Source organism: Anser cygnoides, chromosome 10 (assembly GCF_040182565.1).
Source record: "Anser cygnoides isolate HZ-2024a breed goose chromosome 10, Taihu_goose_T2T_genome, whole genome shotgun sequence".
Lineage (NCBI taxonomy): Eukaryota > Metazoa > Chordata > Aves > Anseriformes > Anatidae > Anser > Anser cygnoides.
Window position 1 is genome coordinate 22,758,936 of NC_089882.1, and position 22,582 is coordinate 22,781,517.

Consider the following 22,582-nt stretch of genomic DNA (forward strand, 5'->3'; position numbering starts at 1 on the left):
CATTGTACCATTGGAAACAAAGAATTATAATTAGTGTTTCTCAAAGAAATTACCATAAAATAAATACATGATCTAAGAAAATGAAATGACAACAATTTAGCTTCAGAAAAAAAGCTTTGTAAATACTGCAACATTCTTAGATTTATGCAAATATGGCATTTCTCCTATCTTTTGAAGGTTTGTTTTCTTGTAGAGGCGTGCTTGGTTATTTTAGTATTCAGAGCAGACCTCTGTATAGCAATTTATACAATACCTGAATTAAAGTAGCAGCTGTCTCTTTGCTAAAGATAATGTGTCTTTAATTTAAATACACTTGCATAAAAGTCCAGAACAGTAGAACAAAAATATCATGATAATAGCTTAGTAGCAGAATAAGTACATCAGATTTTATCTGAAAAACTGGCTAGAAAAAAATCTTACAAAATTTCAAACCTTCCAAGCTAAAACTATCCAGCAACACTGCCTTCAAGATGTTAAAAACTACAAATACATTAAGATTTTAATAGCAGAGCTTGACTTGCTAAAAAAGGGGACAGACACGGCGTCAAGTTTTTTTAGCTAGCTAAAACCACTACTTCCTCATGCCTTGCTGTTTGCTGGAGATAAGTCTGATGCTGAGAAGTAAAATGAAGAAACAACAAGCTCTGCAAGCAAGGCAAGGTAGTTCTTTTTCAGAGATAGACCACAATCAGTGTTTGAATTTAAAACAGGAGATGGAAATGCACTTGTCTTGAAATAACCCAGTGATTAGTCATTATTCGTGAATCAACCACCATCTGAATGTAATGAGTTGGCAGATCACTGGCTTGTGGCCATCAGGGCCTGGAGGAATGGAAGCAACTACCTACTCTGGCTCCCACTGCCCCCCAGTGCAGATCCAACTACTTCCTTGCTTCAGATCCATGAGCTCAAAATGAAATAAATAGCCTGGAGGAACAGACAAAGCACCTACATCATGACTTAAGAACCCACAAAATAATTGTCAGCCCACAAGGTTTGATGTTTCTAACAAGTGTGACCAAACCATAGTTATTTCTCACAAAAAAATAGGAAATCTTGGAGTTATACCATGTACCATTCAGAGGTAGCTTTTTTTTCTGCTGTAGATCTTTGCACAGTTTCACAAAAACATCACACAAACTATCAAGAGTAACTTGCAAAATGCAAGAAATTACAGGACTTTTTTTTTCATGTCTAGCAGTAGGTATCCTTGCTGTTCTATTTACAAATATATTAGTGTACATTTGTTTTTTGCATTTATTTCTACTGAAGCAGGAGCTATCTCTATACAATGTTTTTTCTTGAAACTTTTTTTTCCTTTCAAAAGGGTTCAAGGCACTTGTGGTCTCTGAGCTAATGTGCAAAAACATGCCTAATGTCTCACTGCTGAGCTCACGTTACTCTTGATTTTTACTGTAGGACATTCATCATCCTGCACACACAAAACTAACGTGAGACTTACATGCAACAGACGTGACGCTGGTGGGCAGGTTTTGCTGAAAGGGGTGCTGGTCTGCCTCGGGCTCCTCCGACTCGGACAGGATATGGTGACCGGTGTGAGAAAGGTATGTGACTTGAACCTGTTGTGCATGTGGGGTCTTCAGCTTCTCCAAGCATTCAGAATCTCGACGTTCCTCTGACTGTATTCTAGGCCAAATTCTCTCTCTTCTCCATAGTATTAATGCTACTCTGTCACGTATTGACTTTGCAACTATCTTGAGATCGTTTTCATGGAAAAATCCAGATTCAATCTACAGAGGAGGAACAAACTTAGCAAGATCATGTGCACGTAGAGGTGCACACATACAAGTACACACGTATTACTGGAATCTCTTTCTAACAGAAAATATCACTTTGAAAAAAACACATACAATTTCACTCCTCACTAGGAATTCAAGAGCTCGATGGTTTTATGAATTAAACTTCTGTCCCTAGTGCATTTTAAAACAGCAATATTTAGTTTCTAAGACCTGAATATAGATCTGTTTAATTGACCAGTTAATATACAATGATGAGAACAAGCTTAACACAGATGGGTGGTTTTCTTTTTCTTTTTTTTTCCTCCAAAGATTAACAAAATAGTCAAAGGAAAAAAAGCGCTTTTGAAATACATCCTTTGAACTGCAGTAAATCTTATTACCCTTAATCAGAATTTATTGCCTTAACCTTTCTAGCATACACAGTTCCCCCAAGTGCTGTGCTTGATTTCACAGCAAGTCATGAAAGAAAACATGTTAACAGAGTTTAGCCTCAAATTAACTTCTCTTAAAAGGTGAAGTCAGGGAGTATTGACTGACTTTTTATAAAAGCTTTTGCTTATCATTGAGTCAAATACAGACTGTTCACATCTGACTGAAAAGGGGAGCAAGATTTCTCAGAATTCATTTGCTCAGCAGATAAAGCGGAAAATCTGTCTTTTGCTCTTTGTTTCCATGAATCTCCTTGTCACACTCCTACAAATAGGAGCACAAACGTTAAATCAATAATGAGCTGCCAGAGGATTGTATGTTAAGATCTGCATCTTCTGAAGGATGCATATTCTACAGATTTGGAAGCATTTATCTACCTGGAGGAAATTTAGAGGTTGTCCTTCTTTGCTCTTGCCCAAACACAAGACAGTTTTACAGCTTGGATTTTTTGATGTTTCAAATAAAGTAGTTACAAAGGAGCTTAAAATACAGCTGCAAATGGATGCTGGTATTTTCCAGTGCCAATGCCCTCAGACCTTACTGACATTCCTGAACTGCTGATCCAGCAAACGCTAACAACGGGAGCAAGTTACTATAGAGATGAACCACACAGGTCCAGAGAACCTTGTATGGTATTAACCGAGGTTGCCAGCAGATTCTTCTTTGCAAAGCCTAATGGGAAGGCACTAAAAACCTGGCGTATTAGCAAGTTTCTAAACAATTCTTATGCCTACATCTCTACTCAGAGAACGGTTAACATTTAATGAAGACATGCTATTTTACCGTACAACTGGCTGTGAAACAGGTTGCAAACCCAGCAGAACATTTCAAGTTCTTTTTGCCCATGCCATTTGGACAGTTTAGAATGCCTGACAACTGAAAACCCCATCGATAATGATAAATAATTTCCTGTACTCAAAAGATCTCCTGTGTTATTCTCTTCCACAGCATATAAATCAACACAAACTGATGAAAACACATGGCTGTGGTGTTTCATAAATCATTAGGGCTAGAAAATGACATTTAGGAATGATTGGCCACCCAACAACCTCAAGTTTGTAAGTATTTTACATGCACCCGGGTAATTGTTAATGTAATCGTAAAATGCAGGCTTTAAATTTGGGAAAGGGTACTGTATCACAGTAGTTTGGGAGTGATCTTTGAAATATACTTTATACGAGAAGTACTTCCCGATTAAAAATAAATATCACAACTATAAGCCTGGTACACTACAGAACTTCGAATCTCCAAATGTTTCCATAAATATTTAAATATAAATGTAAGATATAACAATAATTCACTGGACTAGAGCAACTTCAAAATTAAGTTCTGTAACAATAAACTACTGGAAAAATATTGGATCTATTGCAAACTAGTGACAAGATGACAGAGAAGCCTGATTTTCTCATTGATTTTTGGATACATGGTGATAAGCCCAAGCATAGTAAGGTAACATTACCAAAATGACTGCCTCCTAAGCAGAACAGGAATGGTGATGACAACATCATTAAATAGGATCCCTTGAGATTTAGGGTATAATAATAGAAACATATTTGCATGCACAAGAACATTCAGACCCTTGACTAAGGGCTTACTGGTTCTGTTTCCACGATTTTAGAAAACTTAAACAACTACAGTAAAGACATCTTTAAAATATGAATTCAAGGATTATGCATTGAAACTTGAACACAAAATAGTTTTTTCTAACAAAAAAACACAAGTCATGAAGATACAATTAAACTTTTTGTTAAAAAATATCCAAAGTGTACTCCTAACTCTTTGCAGTTGGCTTGAATCTAGCTCCCTATTTATGTTTAGTGATAGAGTGACTGAGCAGATTCCTCCTCATCTATATTCCTCCTAAGTAACACTGATAGAAAAAACAAAGTGCTTTGAAAAATTCCGTGCAGAATATTTTTGATTGATCTTTTGAACTCTTCTAATTTATTTCAAGCTGCTGTCTGAAATTAATCAGATTCCAAACAAATTTAAAGACATGCAACAGCTAACAGAAATTAGCAGAAGACTTTTCAAAATTCAAGAACAGAAGATACCTCCTTGGTCCCTAAGTGACTTGCTATTTTGAAATGCCATTTTATGTATCTGATTCCATATTCAGTAAACGTCTTTTTCAGTTATTAGTTCTTCCCCATTTACCCTTTCTTCTAGCATTCACTCTAAAAAAGCAATGCAAACTGCTTAAACAATATCTAGAATGGTTTAAATGGAAGTTACTTTACCAGACTTGCTCCTGCTGTCCTTTGAGATTTATGCACTAATTACATATATATTTTTGTCAGGAGAAGTTTATTTTACCATTTCTTGTGCAACATCATCAGGAGTTTCCTTCTCCAGATCAAAAGTAAACTCAATGGCTCCATTATCTTTGGGTTTTCCTTTCAGTTTCTTAGGATCTTCTACCCAGAGTCTTAAGGCAATAGAGGATTTCCTACCATGGTCTTCTTCTGCAAGTTCCACTCTTACCCCAGTATCTTCAGCAAAAAAGGCATGGCTTAATAAATCTTTAATTTCATATCTGCAATGGATATAAAGAATATTCAAATACTTCAAGTATTAAGCACTTTCAAAGAACTTTGTGACAAGAAATTTGTATTAGAGGCAAAAACATTTACAGTCTTTTGGTGCTTATCCAAAACAACTTGTGTTACTAGCATAAAGAGGTAGTATTTCTGGTGTTACTGAGGATTGCTGAAAAAATGGCATTGCCTATTTCACAAAGCTTCAGCAATATTCATACACCATAAACATACTCAGAAATTGAGATTATAGCCTTGTTCAACTTTCCTCAAGTATCTGACCTTAGTGAGTTCTAAAATGAGGTTCTCTCTAGATAGTCATCTAAGGTTCCTAGGGCCTGTATTTCTTAGAGTTAAGATATATATAGAGACCAGTATAAGAAGATTAGGTTTTTAAAACCTAAGCTGGAAACAGGCCGCAATTTATCTTCATATACAGATTGATCTAAAGGGATGTTAGTCAATCCTCTACCGCATTCAGTCAGAACCAACCTGCACCACACTTGATGCTCCAGTCAGAACCTCCTGACTGAGATCCTATGGCTAGCTATGCCACTCATCCACAATTATGTTTTTTAACATTACTCTTTAAAAGTCAGAGAGACACAGCAATGAAGTTTATTCTATTATCCCGACAGCAAAGTAGGCAATCGTTTATATTTTTATTTCCATTCTGTATTTTTCCTGCACAGAGGAAACCCAGAGGCTAGAACAGAAATCCACAGTCTCGAAATTTCTGCATACACATTATTTAATACAAAACTTGCTTATTTGAAACAAACCTTTCTTCCTTATTTTTGCAAATGCACTCCCCAATTATCTCCTTAATTTCAGGATCAGTAACTTTCTCAAAGCTTGCTGGCTTTATACCCTAAAAGGGTAGGAAAAAAACAAGTTAGTCTGAAAAAGAATGACATTTTAGCTCTTCAGTAAGGATGTTTTTATTACACTGTGCAGTCAATTCAACTCTTGGAATAACTAATAAAGTTGATTGTCTACATTTAAAACTAAATTGAAGATTTAGAGCTATCATATTTCTAAGTACTGTTGCAGTTTAGGCTCATTAGTTTGTACATGAACTCAGTCATACACTATGCAAATCTCCTTTTTCTTTACTAACACTTGCAAACCTTTCTTTTGCATCCTGTGGACTCTGAAGTCCTTATTCAAGAAACAGCCTTAACTCTCAAAACACTAAAACAAATAAAAATAATTGTGTTTTTCTTCAGATAGCCAGTTGCAGGAATGGGTCAAATATACCTTCGACGACCCACCAACTATTCCAGATTCCTGTTTCCCACAAATCTTTTGCTTTTCTATGCTCCCCAGTACTCTCAAGAGCTCCCCCTCCCCACTTCAAACCAACCCAAAACCAAGTAGGGCAGAGAAAGAATGTGCCCAACAGCTCTGTGTTGCTCTTGCATTCCCCAAGCACATTGCTAGAATCTTATTGGGAATGAGTGAAAGGGCAGGCGTAACCTATAAACTGACATGAAGTTAACTTTTTTCCCCCTGGAAATGCTGGTCACTTCTAGACGTGGAACATCTAACCCATGAACACGGTCTTCCAAGGACAAAAGCCAACTACTGTTGACCGCAGAATAAAACTTACAGAAGCAGAATCTCATTCCCCATGTTCTGGCTCTACACAGATGCAACAGGAACAATTTGAAATTTCTCTCAGGTTAAGAAGGGTTGTTTTAAGAAGATGGAGTGGATTAGAATAAACACACACACTTCTAGGGTAGTCAAAGTTCACCTCTCCCTACTCTCTAGTATTTCAGGGTGAATATCTTAACATGATCCTCCTCAAGGTATAGAGACCCTTAATTAAACAAACGAACAAACACATACACACCTTACCAACATAAAGAGAGACTGTAGAAGAAGTAGTATGCAAGTACTCAAACTAAATAACAGTTTATATCTCATATCTCTGTACATGTAATCAAAATGTACTATAACAATAATTACCAGGAAGATCTGGGAAGTTAGCAGACATGTCTAGCTGCCAAGACTGACAAGTTTTCCTTTTGTGAGGTTGCAGAGAGCAAAAGAGGGAGGTTCACTCTGGATTTGGCAAAAGCAGCCATTCCCAGTGAGGCCACCCCACCATGCTCCTTGTCAGCTGAGGCAGGAGGAACTAACAGACAGCCACCATCGGTAATGCTGTTGACTTACTTCCATTCAGTTCAGCACAAGGTTTCCTGTGAATGCTTTTCATGTACATATTCAGCTATAGATAACAGTATTAACACAGGAAGTTTTCCCTTTTGTGATGTTCAGCTTAATTTAGGAACAAAAAGTCATCCTTGAAAAAATACATATACCTACTAAAACAAGGTGTGTATGGACAAAAATTCAGAGACATGTATTTTTAAATAGGTTTTGCAGTTAGACTCTGTTATTTAAGGAAACTAATACTTACAATAAAATCAATAAGCAGAACAAAAAAAGGAAACATGATTTCCTTTATCTTATAATAGTAACAAAACAACAACAACAAAACAGAATCTGATTAAGCACATAATTGAATGGGAGTTAGCCATTTAACTCCAGTCAAACCCTTTTAAAAGTTTCATTCTGAAAGAACAGTAGTAATAATCATACAGTGGCAGATAAGGATGCCTGAGGTCCTGAAAAGTGGACTTTTGGCTCACCTAACGCTGTCTTTTATTAAAAAGAACTATCCCTCACTGAATTTGGTCTTGAATAAATTTCATGGATGAAATTCAATGAGGGCTGGCATCTCCCTGAGAATTTCTGAGTATTCCAAATGACATCATACTTTTACCTTTTTAACAATATTCTGTTGCCATTTAGGCCTTAGATTTGACTTTAAGCTTGGATTTACTTATTTTAATTTCAAGACATGGAGTGATCAACCTAAGATTCAAAAGAGTAAAATATGTAATTCATAGGTTTTGAAAGAAAACCACGGATGAGTCACACAAACTCAGCTTCATACTTTGGCCTAGGCACAGAGCTACTGAGATCAAAAAACATTCAGAACAAAACAGAATAGTCCATACATGTGATGGGCTCACTGCAACCAGCTAAAAATAATTATTTGAATAAGCAAAACTAAATCTTGCTTACAAAACAAGGGTTCAGTTACTGTACATTAGTAAATTGTGTCAAAACAATAGGGGAAGTCTAGTCGACCAAAGCCCAGACTTGTCTAAAATAAGCAAAAGCACACCACAGTGTACGAAAATTGTTTCATAAAAGGGCTCCTGTACGTGACTAGAAATGAATGAAAACAAAGTACCAGAAGACATTTTTAGCACTAATCTCTAAAATTCTTTACTAAAGCCAACACGATCTTTTATTTTGAAAGCAGCACATTTCTAGCTCCCCTTATGACAATAACCTTGGGAAAAAAATAAGTCAATGTAAAATGACTATGAAATCATCATCCTTGAACTGGTTTTCTTCCCTTGTATATCACAGGGTCATTACAATCTCACCTCAGAATAACAGCCTTTGAGGAAACAATGCCACGCTGACAAGGGATATGCTTTTCAGATCTGCAATGCTGTCTCCCAGTGTTTCAGGTCAGATTGGTATCACGATTCTTTCTCTATAGTTTTAGGAAATGTATATCACTGTTTCCATGCTAAGCACCAAATATTTGGGGCCCTCAGACTGAATAGGTAGATAAAGCTACAGGAGGGTGTCTTGTTCTCAGATGGGGAGGAGTTTAAAGAAATCTTTGCAAATTCACAATAAAAAACAATAGGACATATTTAAATATATTTTCAGACACTTCACTTTGCTATAGAAAATTATGGAATTCTAAGAAAACCTTAAAACATAACCCTTGAGGCAGCTTCCACCCCCCACTACTTGAGGAGCTTTCACCTTCCTAGAGGAACATACTGCTCCAATATCTGTGTGCTCACATAAACCTGCCAATTTCTTCTTATAATTGCAGAGTGCCTCACGAGTATTTTGACATAAACTGAGCATATGAAGTAGAAACAGCTTAAGGTATATCACTATACCTCTTGATTTAATTTTCTTTTCAGAATTCATAAATATCCTTCGTTTAAGTGGTCTGATGAACTCTGACACGGCTGGGATGGAGCAGGGCAGGACACCTTGGGCACCAAGGAATTAGGTTTGCCTCAAAATGTTTCTTTTGACAGATCCCTGATGACTGACCCTGATTTTTGACAGTGCAAATCCCTTTCATAAAAATAGCATCTCCTACAAACACCATTTTACTTTCCACATCCGAACATCTATTGTATTAATCTACTAAACACCTAGGCTATGAATAGATCACCAAAACAAACAAGGATAGCATATATCCTTGTGAAGTACCAAACAGAACTGCTTTCCCAAAGTGTTTTCTCAATGCCCAGATGCTACAGAATGCTTTAGCTTCTTACTCTTCATTAAAATCTCCAAGGCCACCTCATTGTAATGCCGCAAATCCTCCCTACAGCACTGTGCCCTGATGCTTACAAGCCTCCTGACAATGGAGGGGGTTTATGTGAAACACAGGTTTCTATTTGGAATCAAAGGATCCATCTCATTCATTTATTCAAAAGCCATCTGTCTTTCCTGAGCATTCCCAAGGAAACATGGCAACAAAATTCAAAGTATATTGGCTAAGGAATTATCCACGGCAGTATGAAAACTGTACAACTCTCTCAAATAGAAGTAAATTTAACACCACTACATCCAAAATAGAGGGTTAATTAGTTGACAGGAGATGTACAGGGATAATTTCATACAAATTCTTTATGAAAAAAAATCAAACACCACCAATAACAAAAAACACATGAAACCCTGTATTAAATAACGAAAGAACACCTCAGTCCAAGAACAAATCCCCACCACTCCTTCAAGAATCTCCTCACCTTCGTTCTAAAAAGGATTAGATTTGAAAGGCAATACACTACACTCTGGTATAAGATAGTTGAGTCTGCAGACAGGTACACGTAAGACGTTAAAGTTTTCACCTCTGCGTTAGGGGGAAAAAACATGAAACTCATTTTTCAGAGTTCTGAGAATACCTGCTTGTCACTTTTCCATCAGCAGAGCGCTCTTTTGAAACAGTAAGTCATGATGCTTTATGAAACGCACAACTTATGCCAGACGAGTCAATGGTAAGTCTGACCCACGTCAGGCAGTAACTTTTCTAAGGGCTTTCCTTGCACCCAGAAGGTGTCCTCCTAGACTAGATACATTCTTCTTTGAACTCCGGATCCACCTTCTGCTTGAGCATACAGTACAGTGTGCTACCTAGAATCATGTAGTTCCTGGAAGGCAAAAAAACATTTCCTCCGAAAAAGCTGAAACCACGTTTTCAACTGAAATTCCACTCTACCACACTCCTCCGAAGTCAGTAAGGTGAAAATAAAGTTCTCAGTTCTGTCAGGATTTTGTTCCAGGACATTCACCAGCGAGATCACTGTTTGCAATTATAAACTCATCTCTACTTCACTCCAGAACGTTACTCAATCCTAATGCTCATCTAAGAAGATTATCTGCAGATCTAAGACGATATCTGAAATACACCAGTCAATGCAATGACATTGATAACACTTTGTCTGCTGTGGCTGTGCTACAGCTATACAATTTATCCTATCTATACAAACAATATATAACCTGCAAATGCAGTTATATGAAAATTTATATGAAAAATCTAACATGATAAACAACATGAAAATTTAACATGCTAAGCAGAACTCTATAGACACATGGGTTGTTTTAAAGCATGAGTTTGTGCAACTAAAGCCAACAAGGTAGCCATGAACCCCCTGTGGGCACAGTTGGTCTGCAGTGAATTCTACAGTGCATCGTTAAGAAAACATTGGTCTGGAGTTGCATGGGAAGGCCACAGACTCCGATGGTTCATCACTAAATATGCCTATTGTCTACATTAAAATCTCTTGGCAGAATGATTAAACACAAAAAAAAACTGAGTAAGAAAAAACATCAAGTTATGCATGAAAAATGAGATTATGGCATCAGAATGAAGATGACTGCAAATATGCTGACAAGGAAATCACTCCAAAGTTAACTGCAGTAAATGTGGCTTTGACCTGTTGCTTGAAAAAACAGGTTACTTATGTTCTCTTATATTATCACATATGCTTAAAATGAGCCAAAAAAAGTTTTGTATTTTATCTTTTCCCCCTCATGTACATTGTTGGGTGCACCGTTGCAGTAGGCCCTAATGAGGAGTCCATGATCTTCCATAGCAATTCCAGTTTCTCTTTGCAGACTCAGTCAGAAACATTCTTCATCTCCTTTAGTTGTTCTTTACGGTGTGACAAAAAGCATAAGAAATCATTAGGAGAGGACCAGAAGAAAGGAGTGAAGAAAAATGTGTTGATTTACACTCCAGAGTTCTAGATGACAGGGCAGAGAGAAACCTCCTAACAGAGATATCTAACCTGGCAAAACAACAAGCCTCTCTGTGCATTTGGGAAACACTTTGGGAAACGATTGCTACAGTACCCTGTAGACACATAATAGTCCTCAACTAAACCTAGGAATAAAACAGTGCAATTCAACCTCTCGGTTTTCATCTGCAGTCTACTTCTATGCCACATTCAGCCTAGTAAAAAACCAACGCCAGTAACAGCTGCTATATGATGACTGCAACCCTGACTCTTCGTGAAGAGCCATTTTAAATCTCTTCCTCTGGGAGTGGTCCCCAGCCCAGCTAGGTGGTCAGAGCCAACCCTCCTTGATGGCACACGGCATGGAGAAGGCGTAGGGTCCCCAGGCCCTGTATTCCGACCCCCGACCCATAGCAACAGCCCCCCTCAGCCCCAGCAGCGCCTTGCCGGGGTGACTCACGTGGATCCATGCGGGGTCCTCTGCAGCCGCCAGCTCTTCTGTGGACACAGCTTCTCTACAGAAGCTGCAGAGCCCCCGAGAGTCGTTCCCTCTGGGAACACGGATCTTCTCCAGGGCTCCTGCTGCTCCCCTCACACACTTGCCCTGGAGGTCCTCCCCCTGCTCCTCCTCCATGTCTGACAGTTCATGCAGCTCATGGCATGCGACAGGGCATTTTTCCTCTCCACAGAGGCTTGGTTAACCCCTTCCTCATGAGGACAGTAATGCCAGTTTTTCCATCAAAGGAATCCTGGTGTCTTTGCCCCGGCTGCTATTGCCTTAAGATCAGCAGAAAAAAAGCAGTACCTTTGTGTCTGTACCTGACGCATCCTGCTTCAGCTTCCCCTACCAGACAGGTCCGTATTAAAAATACCACTTACAAGTAATAAATTGACCTTCTAACAGCTTCCTCACTGTTACTTGTTCTTCACAATAATCTTTATTTTCCATCTCTCTGGAGTTGCAAGTATAAGACCACTCTTACAAAGTTATAATAATTTACCATATAATCCTCAGCTGCGTAAAGGTTATTGTCACAAAACATAGTTGGCTCAGACTTTCAACAGTGTTTAAAAAATGACTACTTATGTCTGCAAATTGAAATATAGCACCTAATTAGGAACCCTCTGATTAATCTTTATTCTTTGCTGTCTTGGATATTGCTTTGATAAATGAGGCTATTGAGTCTTATGAAGTCTTAATCACCAATATTCCAGATGGCAAAGAGCTGTACACAAAGTTTTTCTAAGAACGTGGAGCAACGGGAGAAATCTATATTATTTGTGGCTCTGAATCCATACACACACGTACTACAGGTCAGCTTAACGTTAGCTAAACACGACGGCAGCTCCACAAAGAAATTCAGCATACTGCTCACACAAACTTCTGCCCAGTGCAGGAGACAACACAACAAACACCCCTCAAAGCCATTACTAAATGCCTAGGATAACCAGACCAAAAGGGGACCAAAAGGGGACCTAGTATCACATTTAGGAGATGAGACCTCATAGCCTAACATCAGAGTAGTCTTCTACTGTCACCACGTGAAGTGTTAGAGCATAAGGAGATCTTTCTTAAGATACATACAAAGATGGCATTTAGAGCAGATCCTAAGGACTACATACCTAAACGAGGCCAACAAGCCATTGTGCCAAACGAAATAAACTTTTCCTTGTACGGGAGGAGTGAGCAGAATAGCAATGTGAACCAAGCAGCTATCCTCGTAAGGATTCAGGCAAGCAACTTCACCGAGCCATCAACTGTATTTCACTTCTTTGAAAAGATGCAGTGTGTATTTGCAGCCAGCCCATGCTGCACAGCAGAATAGCTTGTAGTCAGCAAACCAGATGTCCCATCTCTGCACACACTTCACACTACAACACCCTACAGAGCAGGCCCAGCTGTTAGTGCATCAGCTAGCAACAAAGCTAACTGCGCTGCAGAGCAGCTTCTGATGCCTCCCCCCCCCCGCCCCCCCGAGTAGCAATGGGTTGAAGGCAGCACTCCAAGGAGAGTTAAACTACCCAAACTCAGGGCTGCAGTCCGTCGGGAAAGATTCATTTTTGCCAAGCTACAAATGTCAGCTTGCAACCATTTACACAGAAATGAGATAAAGCTGTTACCCTCTTCAGATGCAACCTCCTGCTTTCAGCAAGTCATGACATCTCTTTCATTTCCAGCAGGGACACCCTCCTGTTTCTTGTGATACTGACTTCAACTTTTAAACAGACTCCTGAATCATTGTATCCTCCCTCTCCTGTCAGGTTAGCATCATCGCAGCTGGCTAGCACAGCAATCTACAAGAGCACTAACCTCTTTGCAGCCTGGTCTTCAGTTATGAGGAAAGACAGATATTAGACAACATAAAATATACTTATGAAGAATGAAGTGCACATCAAATTGTACATGCAAGTGTGTGGGTATCTGACTAAAGCATCTCTATTACCCTGCATGAGAGACTACTATTCACCAAGTCAGAAAATGCAATTTTGAGCAGCGTTAGCTGACTGCAGTACTTTACAGGACCATATTTGTACTAGCGTGATTCACAAAACCTTTTGGAGAAGAGTGATCTCAAGTACATTTCAAAATTGGGAAGTTATTACTAAATATCATTTGTGAAGATTTTTATTCATCGCAAGCAGTAGGACAAGAGGAATACTAACTAATTTTGGGACCACGCTTTTGAAAGCTGAGATGTTTTTTCTCAATACATCTATAATGTAAGCCTAACAACTCTTTTTACCTTATAGGTAAAAATAAAATAAAAGCAACCTTATCTGTAGCTATTTTTGCAAATTTTAGTGCAGGCTACTTCAGAGGACTACTCTCGTCACATCCTGAGTGTGTAGACTGCATCTTTTGGTGATGGGGATATACAAGGGTCAACCCGTACAGCTCAGTAGCTCCTTTTGCAGCAACCAGATGGAAAGTAGCAGCTGGGAAAATCTTTGACAAGCTATTCTTTTTAGCATTATCTACCCTGAAAAAAAAAAAAATACAAATCCTATACTCTTGGTTTTATTTATCCAAGCAGAGCAGAATATAACCACCTCTGCCAAAGCATTTGGCACGTCCCATTTCTCTGCAGTCAGTGATTCTTTCACCAATTTGCAGTCTTACAAACTCATAAGTTCTTTCAGGCATTCGCAGTGCAGCTCACATAGACAAATATATTTATCACCTGGGGGTGAGGGTGTTGGGAAGGATAATTTTTTTTAGTATAGAAATAATTTTAGATTGGCTTCTCCTCCAGCTTAAGTTAACCTGAAAATGCAGCAACCCATTTCCATGGTTCCAGTCTGGCAATTAACAAACCATACAGAGTTCCTAAATGCAGATGTAAAACTCCTCAGGCTCACTCCAAAACTAGACATGGGTATGCTTTCCCTTTTATACCTTCTTACAATTTGTTACACACACAAGCTGAAAGAACCCATGCTAGAAATCTGAATCAAACATCATGCGCCACATAAATATTTAGGCTGCAAACTAAAAGTTAGTCTTTTTGGCTTTGTGGGAAACTTGACCAGCTCTGAATAGTCCCTCTTTCGGAGGTAAGACTACAGCAGAGATTTTTCCCTGCTCATTATTCCCAAGTTTCATGCACCTTTAGCTGATGGAGATAAAACAGCAACAAATATTACTGAAAATATTATCTGTAGCTGCAGTATACACAAACCCAATCCAACCGTAGAACTGGAAGCATTCCAAAGAGACCTGCAGCAGTTCTCTGCAACCCAGAGCTAAGATACCTCAGTTCCTACAACAAACCACACACACACACAAGACAGTACTGACATCTCACTGAACTATGTTTTTAAACCTTCAGATTACAAAATACCAAGGTACAGATGTTAACTAAAATTAAGGAAGTTTACTCACACAGGTTACTTTCCGGTAAATTTGAGCAGCATTCTGGCATTCTGAGTAAGGGTATTCTGAGGTAGCCATTTCCAACATGCACATTCCAAAAGCATAGACATCAACAGATTCATCATAGTGTTCCTCATACATTTCTGGGGCCATAAATTCTGGTGTACCTACACATAGATGAAAAGATTGTAAGTTATTCATAAAGTCTGAATGGCTTTAATCACAATCTTTTTGCTGTGCAATCACAGCTGTGCAAGGGTGCATGCAAGATTATTTCAAAACAGGGAAGCAACTAGAAGAAGCTCAAACATCCTCCAGGGAAGAAACCCAAAGTCAATACACCCACAGCTCGCTGGTAATATACAAGGGGAGGGGATACATATCAAAACTTCAAAAGAGAGTACTGAAATGAGATACAGAACAATGCCTGAATACACTGGAAGTTACAAAATGGTTTCCTTCTCTGGATGAAGGGAGGGACGCGGTTCGTAGTGGTGAAAAGGACAAGAAATAAGAAGCTTTGGTCTTGCTTTTGACAAGGCAAGTTTGCATTTTTTCCTCCAGGGAGATACACAGCAACTACCCAGCAGACAGACAGCACTTTGAAAGCAAGCGGTATCACAAATTCATCTACAAAGTCGTGCACAAAACATTAAACATGGTTCTGTCACTGGTTCAGTGGTACAAATCAGTGAGACTACTTGCAGAATAAGGTCCTACTCCACAGGGATTAGGGTGTCAAAAATCGGATATAACTGAATAAATATTAAGGGAAACGTTGTACTTACTGCTTCATAATGGGAAGGTGCAGCTTTGTGACAAGTGGCTAATTACAATGCCTGCAAAAGTTATCTTTTATACAGAAAAGCAAAAACGAACACACGATATGTCATCAACAACTGCAGAGTAACTCCTACACTTCACACAGACTGGCAAGTTCTGTTACAAGTGTTGCTCGGCCTTTGACAAAGAACCTCTGCACAGCAAAGTACTCGGGAAGGTGTGGTCTTATCATAAAATCACAGAATCCTTACGGTTGGAAAAGACCTCTGAGATCACTGAGATCATCTGGTCCAACCATCCCCCTACCACCACTATCACCCACTAAACCACATCCCTAAGTACTTATAGAGCAAAACAGAAAATTAACATTTAGGTAGTTTATCTCAAGAACTGTATCTCCTAAAATATTGTATGCTTGGGAGTCAAGACTGACCTTTCTTTTTGCATATAGAAAAGATGAAGGAAGAGAGATAAACAGTCATCTGCTGTGGGAGAGGACAACTGTCCAGCAGTGAGCAACGGGTTAACAACAGAAACATGAGGGATCCTGGACCATGTAACCTCGCCTTCAGTGTGGTAAAATCCATCCCAGCACCCACATCCCCCTCCCCAGAGCCCGCTGTCGGTATGGCAGGTTGCTAGCAGCATCTGATTTTCAGCTATGACATCTTTCCCATCAGCACAAGCACAACTGCAAGACTCTCAGAGTCTTTTCCAGAGCTGCTACATCACTTGAGAATGAACAAGACTCAGACACAGAAGTGAACCTCATGAATTATGGAGCATTTCAAGTAAGTTTCTTGCAAATCTGAAAAAAAGTGATAGCAATAGACTAAGTAGCAAATGATATTCTTGACACCATTCCAAAACACCATGAAAATGACATTTTCCACCCATCCCTTGGGGGTGGGAAGGAATATATACAAGTATTGCTAACAAAACAGACCACCTAAAATGCAAAGCTGCTCAGCAGCTGTTCAGCTCCTCTCTGCAGCACGAGTTGTGCCCTGGCTGGGCTCCCTGAAGAGACACACCACAAGGTCAGGCGAGCATCAGTGGAGGCACAAACACAGAGAGGGAGAAATTGGACCTCGGCCATGCTGACTTCACTGTTAAAAATGATGTGGAATTGCAGCTACTAATATTCATTTAAAGCTACTACAGCTAGGGAGAGGGCTTGCTGTAGGCAAAGATAAGGTGAGCGGTGAGGACAGCAGGGTGCACGCAGCCCTGGAAAGCCAGTCTGGGACACGCAGCAGGAGGGAAAAGCCAGAGCCTAGGACTGGTGTCCACAGGACACCCTTCCCACCCTGCCCCTGCAGAAAGCCCACCTTCACCTTTTCAGTCCTCCCACCTCCTTGCCTACACTTTCAAGTCTTAGCTTCCCACTTGGGGGGAAAAATGCATTTTTCTACTCTGCTGTGAAGGTGGGAGCTGGCCCAGCATCAGGAGCAGAACCAGTCATACCACCAGTGCTTCCAAGTCCCCCTAATTCTTTCCTCGGAGCAGCACTACTCATGAAAAAGGTGGGTTCCGTTATACTGCCAAAATGAATATAGACAGCTTGCCAGCAACCTGCAGCCCTTTTCATTATTCAATTTCTGTTAGACACGGCCATGGCTTGACAGCATTGTTGTAAAACTCATTTTGCAAAAATCTATACTGGTATTTCTGATATTATTGCTAGTCCACAGGTAACTGCTATACTGCAAAAAAGGAGAAAATTAGGGGAAGAAATGCTGATCCCCCCTCCCCCCAAAAAAAGCCATTAGAAGGTAAGAACTAGAGAAACTTAACAAATGTAAATCAACATGATTTCACTGAAATCAACAAGGTTAAGCAGACCCACAGTAGCCAAGCACACACCCAACATTTCAATCCCAATTTCACTTCAACAGTACTGGGCTCCCCATGTAGGAAGGGTGAAACTTTTGTATAAGTAGTTATGAAATATAACTGAAGAAAACTTGAGATGCTATAACAGTTATTTTAGAAACTACTGCTTTAAAGATAGCATGCTATTTTCTTTATAGTTATGGAATAGTGGTTGTCACTGGCAGTTTGCTAATTCTAATCATCTCAAGCCTAATTTCCATTTATATAGCGAGCTGAAATACAAATATATGCATGATAACTTCCCTCACTTTCAGCATCCTTTCTCAGGAATTTACATATTCCAAGAACTATCGCATACATATCTGAACAAGGAAGATTTGCTAAGAAAGCTTAGGGTAAAAAATAAAAAATGTTTGAGAATTCGGGAGAAGGATATCCCAGACATATTTCTCACACAGAAGGCATTTAATTTAACTTTTGCAAGGGAACGACATCCTTCAAACAATCATTCAGAAAATGTCTCCTTCCAGTTCAAGCAAAGCCAAGTTATAATGCTCCTTGCATGGGTACCATTTAAGTACATCAGCTATTGTATATCCTAGTGGAAATTTCTTTTAATTTTGTAGCTACTGAGTTTTAATAAATTGCAGATGTTAAGTAGGACTCTGCCAGGACTACACTGAGGCACAGACAAGCTCTGCAGTTGCCTGCAGAAGCAACTTATTTTGCTGATGCCCCAGTAAACGGGGATAAGCTGTTCCAGCAGGACCAGCTCTCTTGTGACCTCCCTGCAGAGGAGAGAAGCCTGGCTCTGCAGGGCACTACCCACAGACCAGGCTGCCTCTCCCTTCAGCAAAAGTAACTGTTATCCCAGCACTGCTGGCAGCAGAAGTCTTCCCAAGGGCTTCCCAGAGCCTTTCACAGTGCCACCTGGTTTGTGAAGAGCAGGCCATCATCTGCCTTTCCTCCTCCGCCCCTTTTCTCCTCTCTCCCCGACAGGCACTGAGCCCGTTCTCAGGGGGATGGTACACACAACCTGTTGGGAACTGTTGCTGCTTCTTTTGGAGGAGAGAGGAGAAGGATTTGTGGATGGAAACTAATATTTCGATTAAAAATTTAACATTGTGATACAGAAGGAAGATAAGATCAGGGTACCGTTTCCAAGATAGGCCCTACAGATTGAGATTTTTATGATGGCATAAAGGGAACAGCCGCTAAAACCACTTAAGTCTCTGCTACCAGCCTACAAGTGAAAAAAACACTAACATGAAGTGTCAAAGACAGACAACTTAAAAAGACAATCACTATACCAACAGAAGGAAGCCAAAGAGAATAGAATGATTACCTATTACACTTTTGGCAAATGAAGCTCTCTTGAGGGTTGCCAGTCCTAAGTCTCCTATTTTCACAGATCCAGTTGGTCCAGTAATAAAAATATTGTCACATTTCAAGTCTCTGTGAATTATTGGTGGAGTTCTTGTGTGCAAGAAAAGAAGACCCTTCAGGATTTGCCGGCACCAGCTACGCAGAACTTTTGGTTTCATCACTTTAAATCTCTTCAGATACCTGCAGTACAAACACACAGAAGTGGTTATAAAGAAAATGAAGTGTTATTATAGATTCTAGGGGCTTTAACAACTGAAATTCATTTTGGATAAAAGCCTCTTATTAGATGCCATAATAGCAACTCAGAAATATCTCCAAATTGAAAGAAAGATCTTTTTAGAAAAGGAATTTAGAACATTCATTTTTAGGGAAGAAGATAATAAGCATTTTTGGTGCAAATACAATCAAATATTTGCAGGACTAATAGAAAAGCAATTCACTTCATGCAGAGAACAGTTTTAGAAAATATGTTTCACATATTCAGAACAGAATAATACTGAAGTTTAATTTTAACCACAAGACTTTGACCTCTGTATCACGCACCTGCATTTTTTCTATTCACCTAAAACACTGATGAGGAGGGTACATTTTGGAAAAATGTCCAATCGGCTAATGCACCAGCAGAGTAGCACACTGGATATATGCAGTGATGAGCATTGCTCCCATTGGGGCTGAAAATCTGTTCCCGAATTCATGCCAAGTGCTTTGTATCAACCTTAACCAGATTGTCAGTATCAAAAGCTATTAAATAATATTGTTTAGCAGATAACCTAGAGCACCTCTTGCTTCAAAAAGAGATTCTACCATTCAAGTGCTATTCTGTCTGAATTTTGTAACAAAACATGCAAATACAAGCACAAAAGCGACCACAAAAATCACACCCTGACAAATCGAAACTTCACATGCAGATGAAACAAACCAGAGAACTGCTTCCAGTTACATAACTGAAACAGAAGAACGGGGAAAGGCAGATGGAGGCCAAAATTCTTCCTGTCAAGTCAATGCAGTTCAAACATAGGGACACACGACAGACACCAGAGAACAGCTCCATTTTTTCCTTTTATCTTGAGATACTTTTTTTCAGAATGTGAAAGTAGGATTTTTCTAAAAATTTCCATAGCTATTCTTAGACTGCTCACCAGGAGCACAGTACTTACGTCTTTAGTGTTCCAGAGGTCATCAGTTCGGTAACCAGTACGATGCATCTTTTTCCTTTTACACAGGATTCCCAGAAGTCATAAAATCTTACAATGTTTGGGTGCTGTAGACCTTTCAACATTTCTGCTTCCTCTTTAAATCTCTGTCTCTCTACTTTTGTTAATTTTCTGTCCTATAACCCAAAATAAGACGTTATTAGTATTAAATGGACAAAAAATAAAGCCACTGTGCTGATACAATATTCAGAATTCTAGATTTGTTTTATGCCTGTATCAAGTACACTTATAAAATCTTTTACGTAACAGATGAGCCATGTGTATGAACTAGGGCACTCGCCTTAAATCCAGCGTCAAGAAGACAAAGACTTGCCTCGGAACAAAGAGATGTCTGTGCTATGCCACATGACAGCATTAATATTTCAGGCAACACAAACATACCAGCGTCTTGATGTATCAACATATGACTATTTACTTCTTGCTTTCGTAAGGATCATTATCTGTCAGATTAATAAAAACATTTTCATTTCCAGGTGTGCAACACAGCCATAGCAAAGCCTCTGATTCCTTTTACAGCTGTGAATACTCAGCACAGTAAATGACTGCACCTGGGAATTTATGGCAGGGACTACCAGGTGAGGTCCCCTGAGTAACCACGCTGGGCAGTCCGGATCTTTCCATTTCTCTAGGGACAAATTAAGACAATACCACCTCAAGAACAAACACATCTCTCTATTCACTTGCAGTTGTGCTTAATTTTACAGACTTTTCTTGAAAATTGGCAAAAATTAATTCAAAACTGCTCTTCAGCACTTTCTTTAGGCTACAGGGCAATATTTATTATTTTAGATTAGAAACGTGAGTAATGTTACATTCTACTACTGCAATATTCCTAAAGAAATTTGGGAGCATTTAGTCCAGGCTGTAAAGTAAGAGTTTAAAATGCATGTAAAGCCCGAGAAAGGCTTTTTTTTTTTTTTAAACTCCCCAAGAGCTCCTACTGCCAGAAATGAACATATGCAATTCAGAGCCATAAATCAACCAAGTCCTCCCAAATGGCTTTTTTGTGCTTCCACATCAGCTGCCACCTCCTGCAGGCTCACAGACAGGTGGGCTCCAGCCGGGAGCCCCCCAGCCCACGAGGCAGAGCCCATGTCCTGGCTGCAGGGGGACGCACACAGGGTCTAACTGCCTGGGTCAAACTAACACCATTGAAACCTTACAGCAGGAAGCTCAGCTTCATGCTCTGGCCTCTTTAGAGGCGTATCACTGAAGACCACATAGCCACGGTCTAGCTCATCTCCCACGGCCAGCCGGTGGGGCTGGGAGCGCTCCAGCCCGCTGCCCTAGAAATGAAGCGTGTTCATTCCCTAAAAGGCACAATTGTGTAACTGTTCTTACTTACAGGAAGGCAGGCTCGTGAATCACTAAAATTAATTAGTTCACATATTAACCTCGGACATTCTCCTTTTCTCAGTTAACTCAGGTATGTTCACAACATGAATTCAACTGGCAGCCGGCTTACTTGTAACCGAGATCCGGAGCAGCAAGGTCACTGCGTTTTGATACGGTCTGCCCTCGCCTGTGGTTGCAACGAACTGGGCACAGCAAGGAGAACTTCGGGGGCTGCAAACACGCCAGCTTTGTACAGAGCTTTCACAAGAATAAAACCCGTGTTGAAATGGTGACATTTTAGCTCTTCTTGGAAGACAGAAAGCCTGCTTCTCCAGCAGCACGGGGGAGGAGAACCTCTTCCCAGCAGTAGCGCTCTCTGGGCTGGCACAGGGGTGGCCATGGGGACCTGCGCCCCCATCCCAAGGGGTGGCTGGGAGCACCCCGTGCCCTGGCAGAGCTGCTGGAGCAGGCGGGCAGCCACACACCAGGCTCCTACTGCCAGGAGCAAGGCGGTATTGCTGCTGCTGCTCTGGACTTACTGCGTTTTCTGTAAGTTAAAAAAAAAAAAAAAAAGCAGGCTGTCTAATGAGCCAGCACAAGAGAGCCTGAGAATTGCTTTCAAATCCATCACTACTTCCCCTACTGCTGAGTTTCCTCTTAATTTAAACCCTGTAGAATAAATCAGACACACTGCTATTAAGGAGGAAAAGGAGCAAGTCCTTGCGTGAGGCAGGAAGAGCATAGTGTGGGCTAGCAGAGAAAGGAAAAGAAGGCAATGCAGATCCAGCAATTTCTGAAAAACCTCCTAATTAAAAAAAGTAATACTGAACCCCTTGACTCTCATTTCCAGATTTCTGAGCATTGTGAGAAATTTTCCACTGCTACTTTACGGGTAACATTTAAAAGACCATTCAGACATAGCAGACTATCGTGTTCCATATATTCTACGTATTATGAGCATTTGGATTGACAACTGACTTCAAAGTATTAAGACGGCAAGCTGAGCAACAGCAACGATGATTTTGGAAGACAAATACATATTTCATATATAACTACAGGGAAGAAT

At 39.9% G+C, this 22,582-nt stretch overlaps 1 protein-coding gene across 11 annotated transcripts in view; it reads right to left on the reverse strand.

Moving 5' to 3' along the window:
• The window catches only part of WNK2 (WNK lysine deficient protein kinase 2), a 117,934-nt gene that overhangs the window by 56,376 nt on the left and 38,976 nt on the right, over positions 1 to 22,582 (reverse strand). For all 11 annotated transcript variants that reach the window (XM_067003267.1, XM_067003263.1, XM_067003264.1 and 8 more), the window contains exons 3-8: positions 20,125 to 20,297; positions 18,927 to 19,147; positions 14,972 to 15,129; positions 5,509 to 5,597; positions 4,506 to 4,725; positions 1,463 to 1,751 (exon numbers count right to left, since the gene is read on the reverse strand). In XM_067003267.1, coding sequence (XP_066859368.1) covers positions 1,463 to 1,751; positions 4,506 to 4,725; positions 5,509 to 5,597; positions 14,972 to 15,129; positions 18,927 to 19,147; positions 20,125 to 20,297 — 1,150 coding nt within the window. The remainder of the gene's footprint in view (positions 1 to 1,462; positions 1,752 to 4,505; positions 4,726 to 5,508; positions 5,598 to 14,971; positions 15,130 to 18,926; positions 19,148 to 20,124; positions 20,298 to 22,582) is intronic.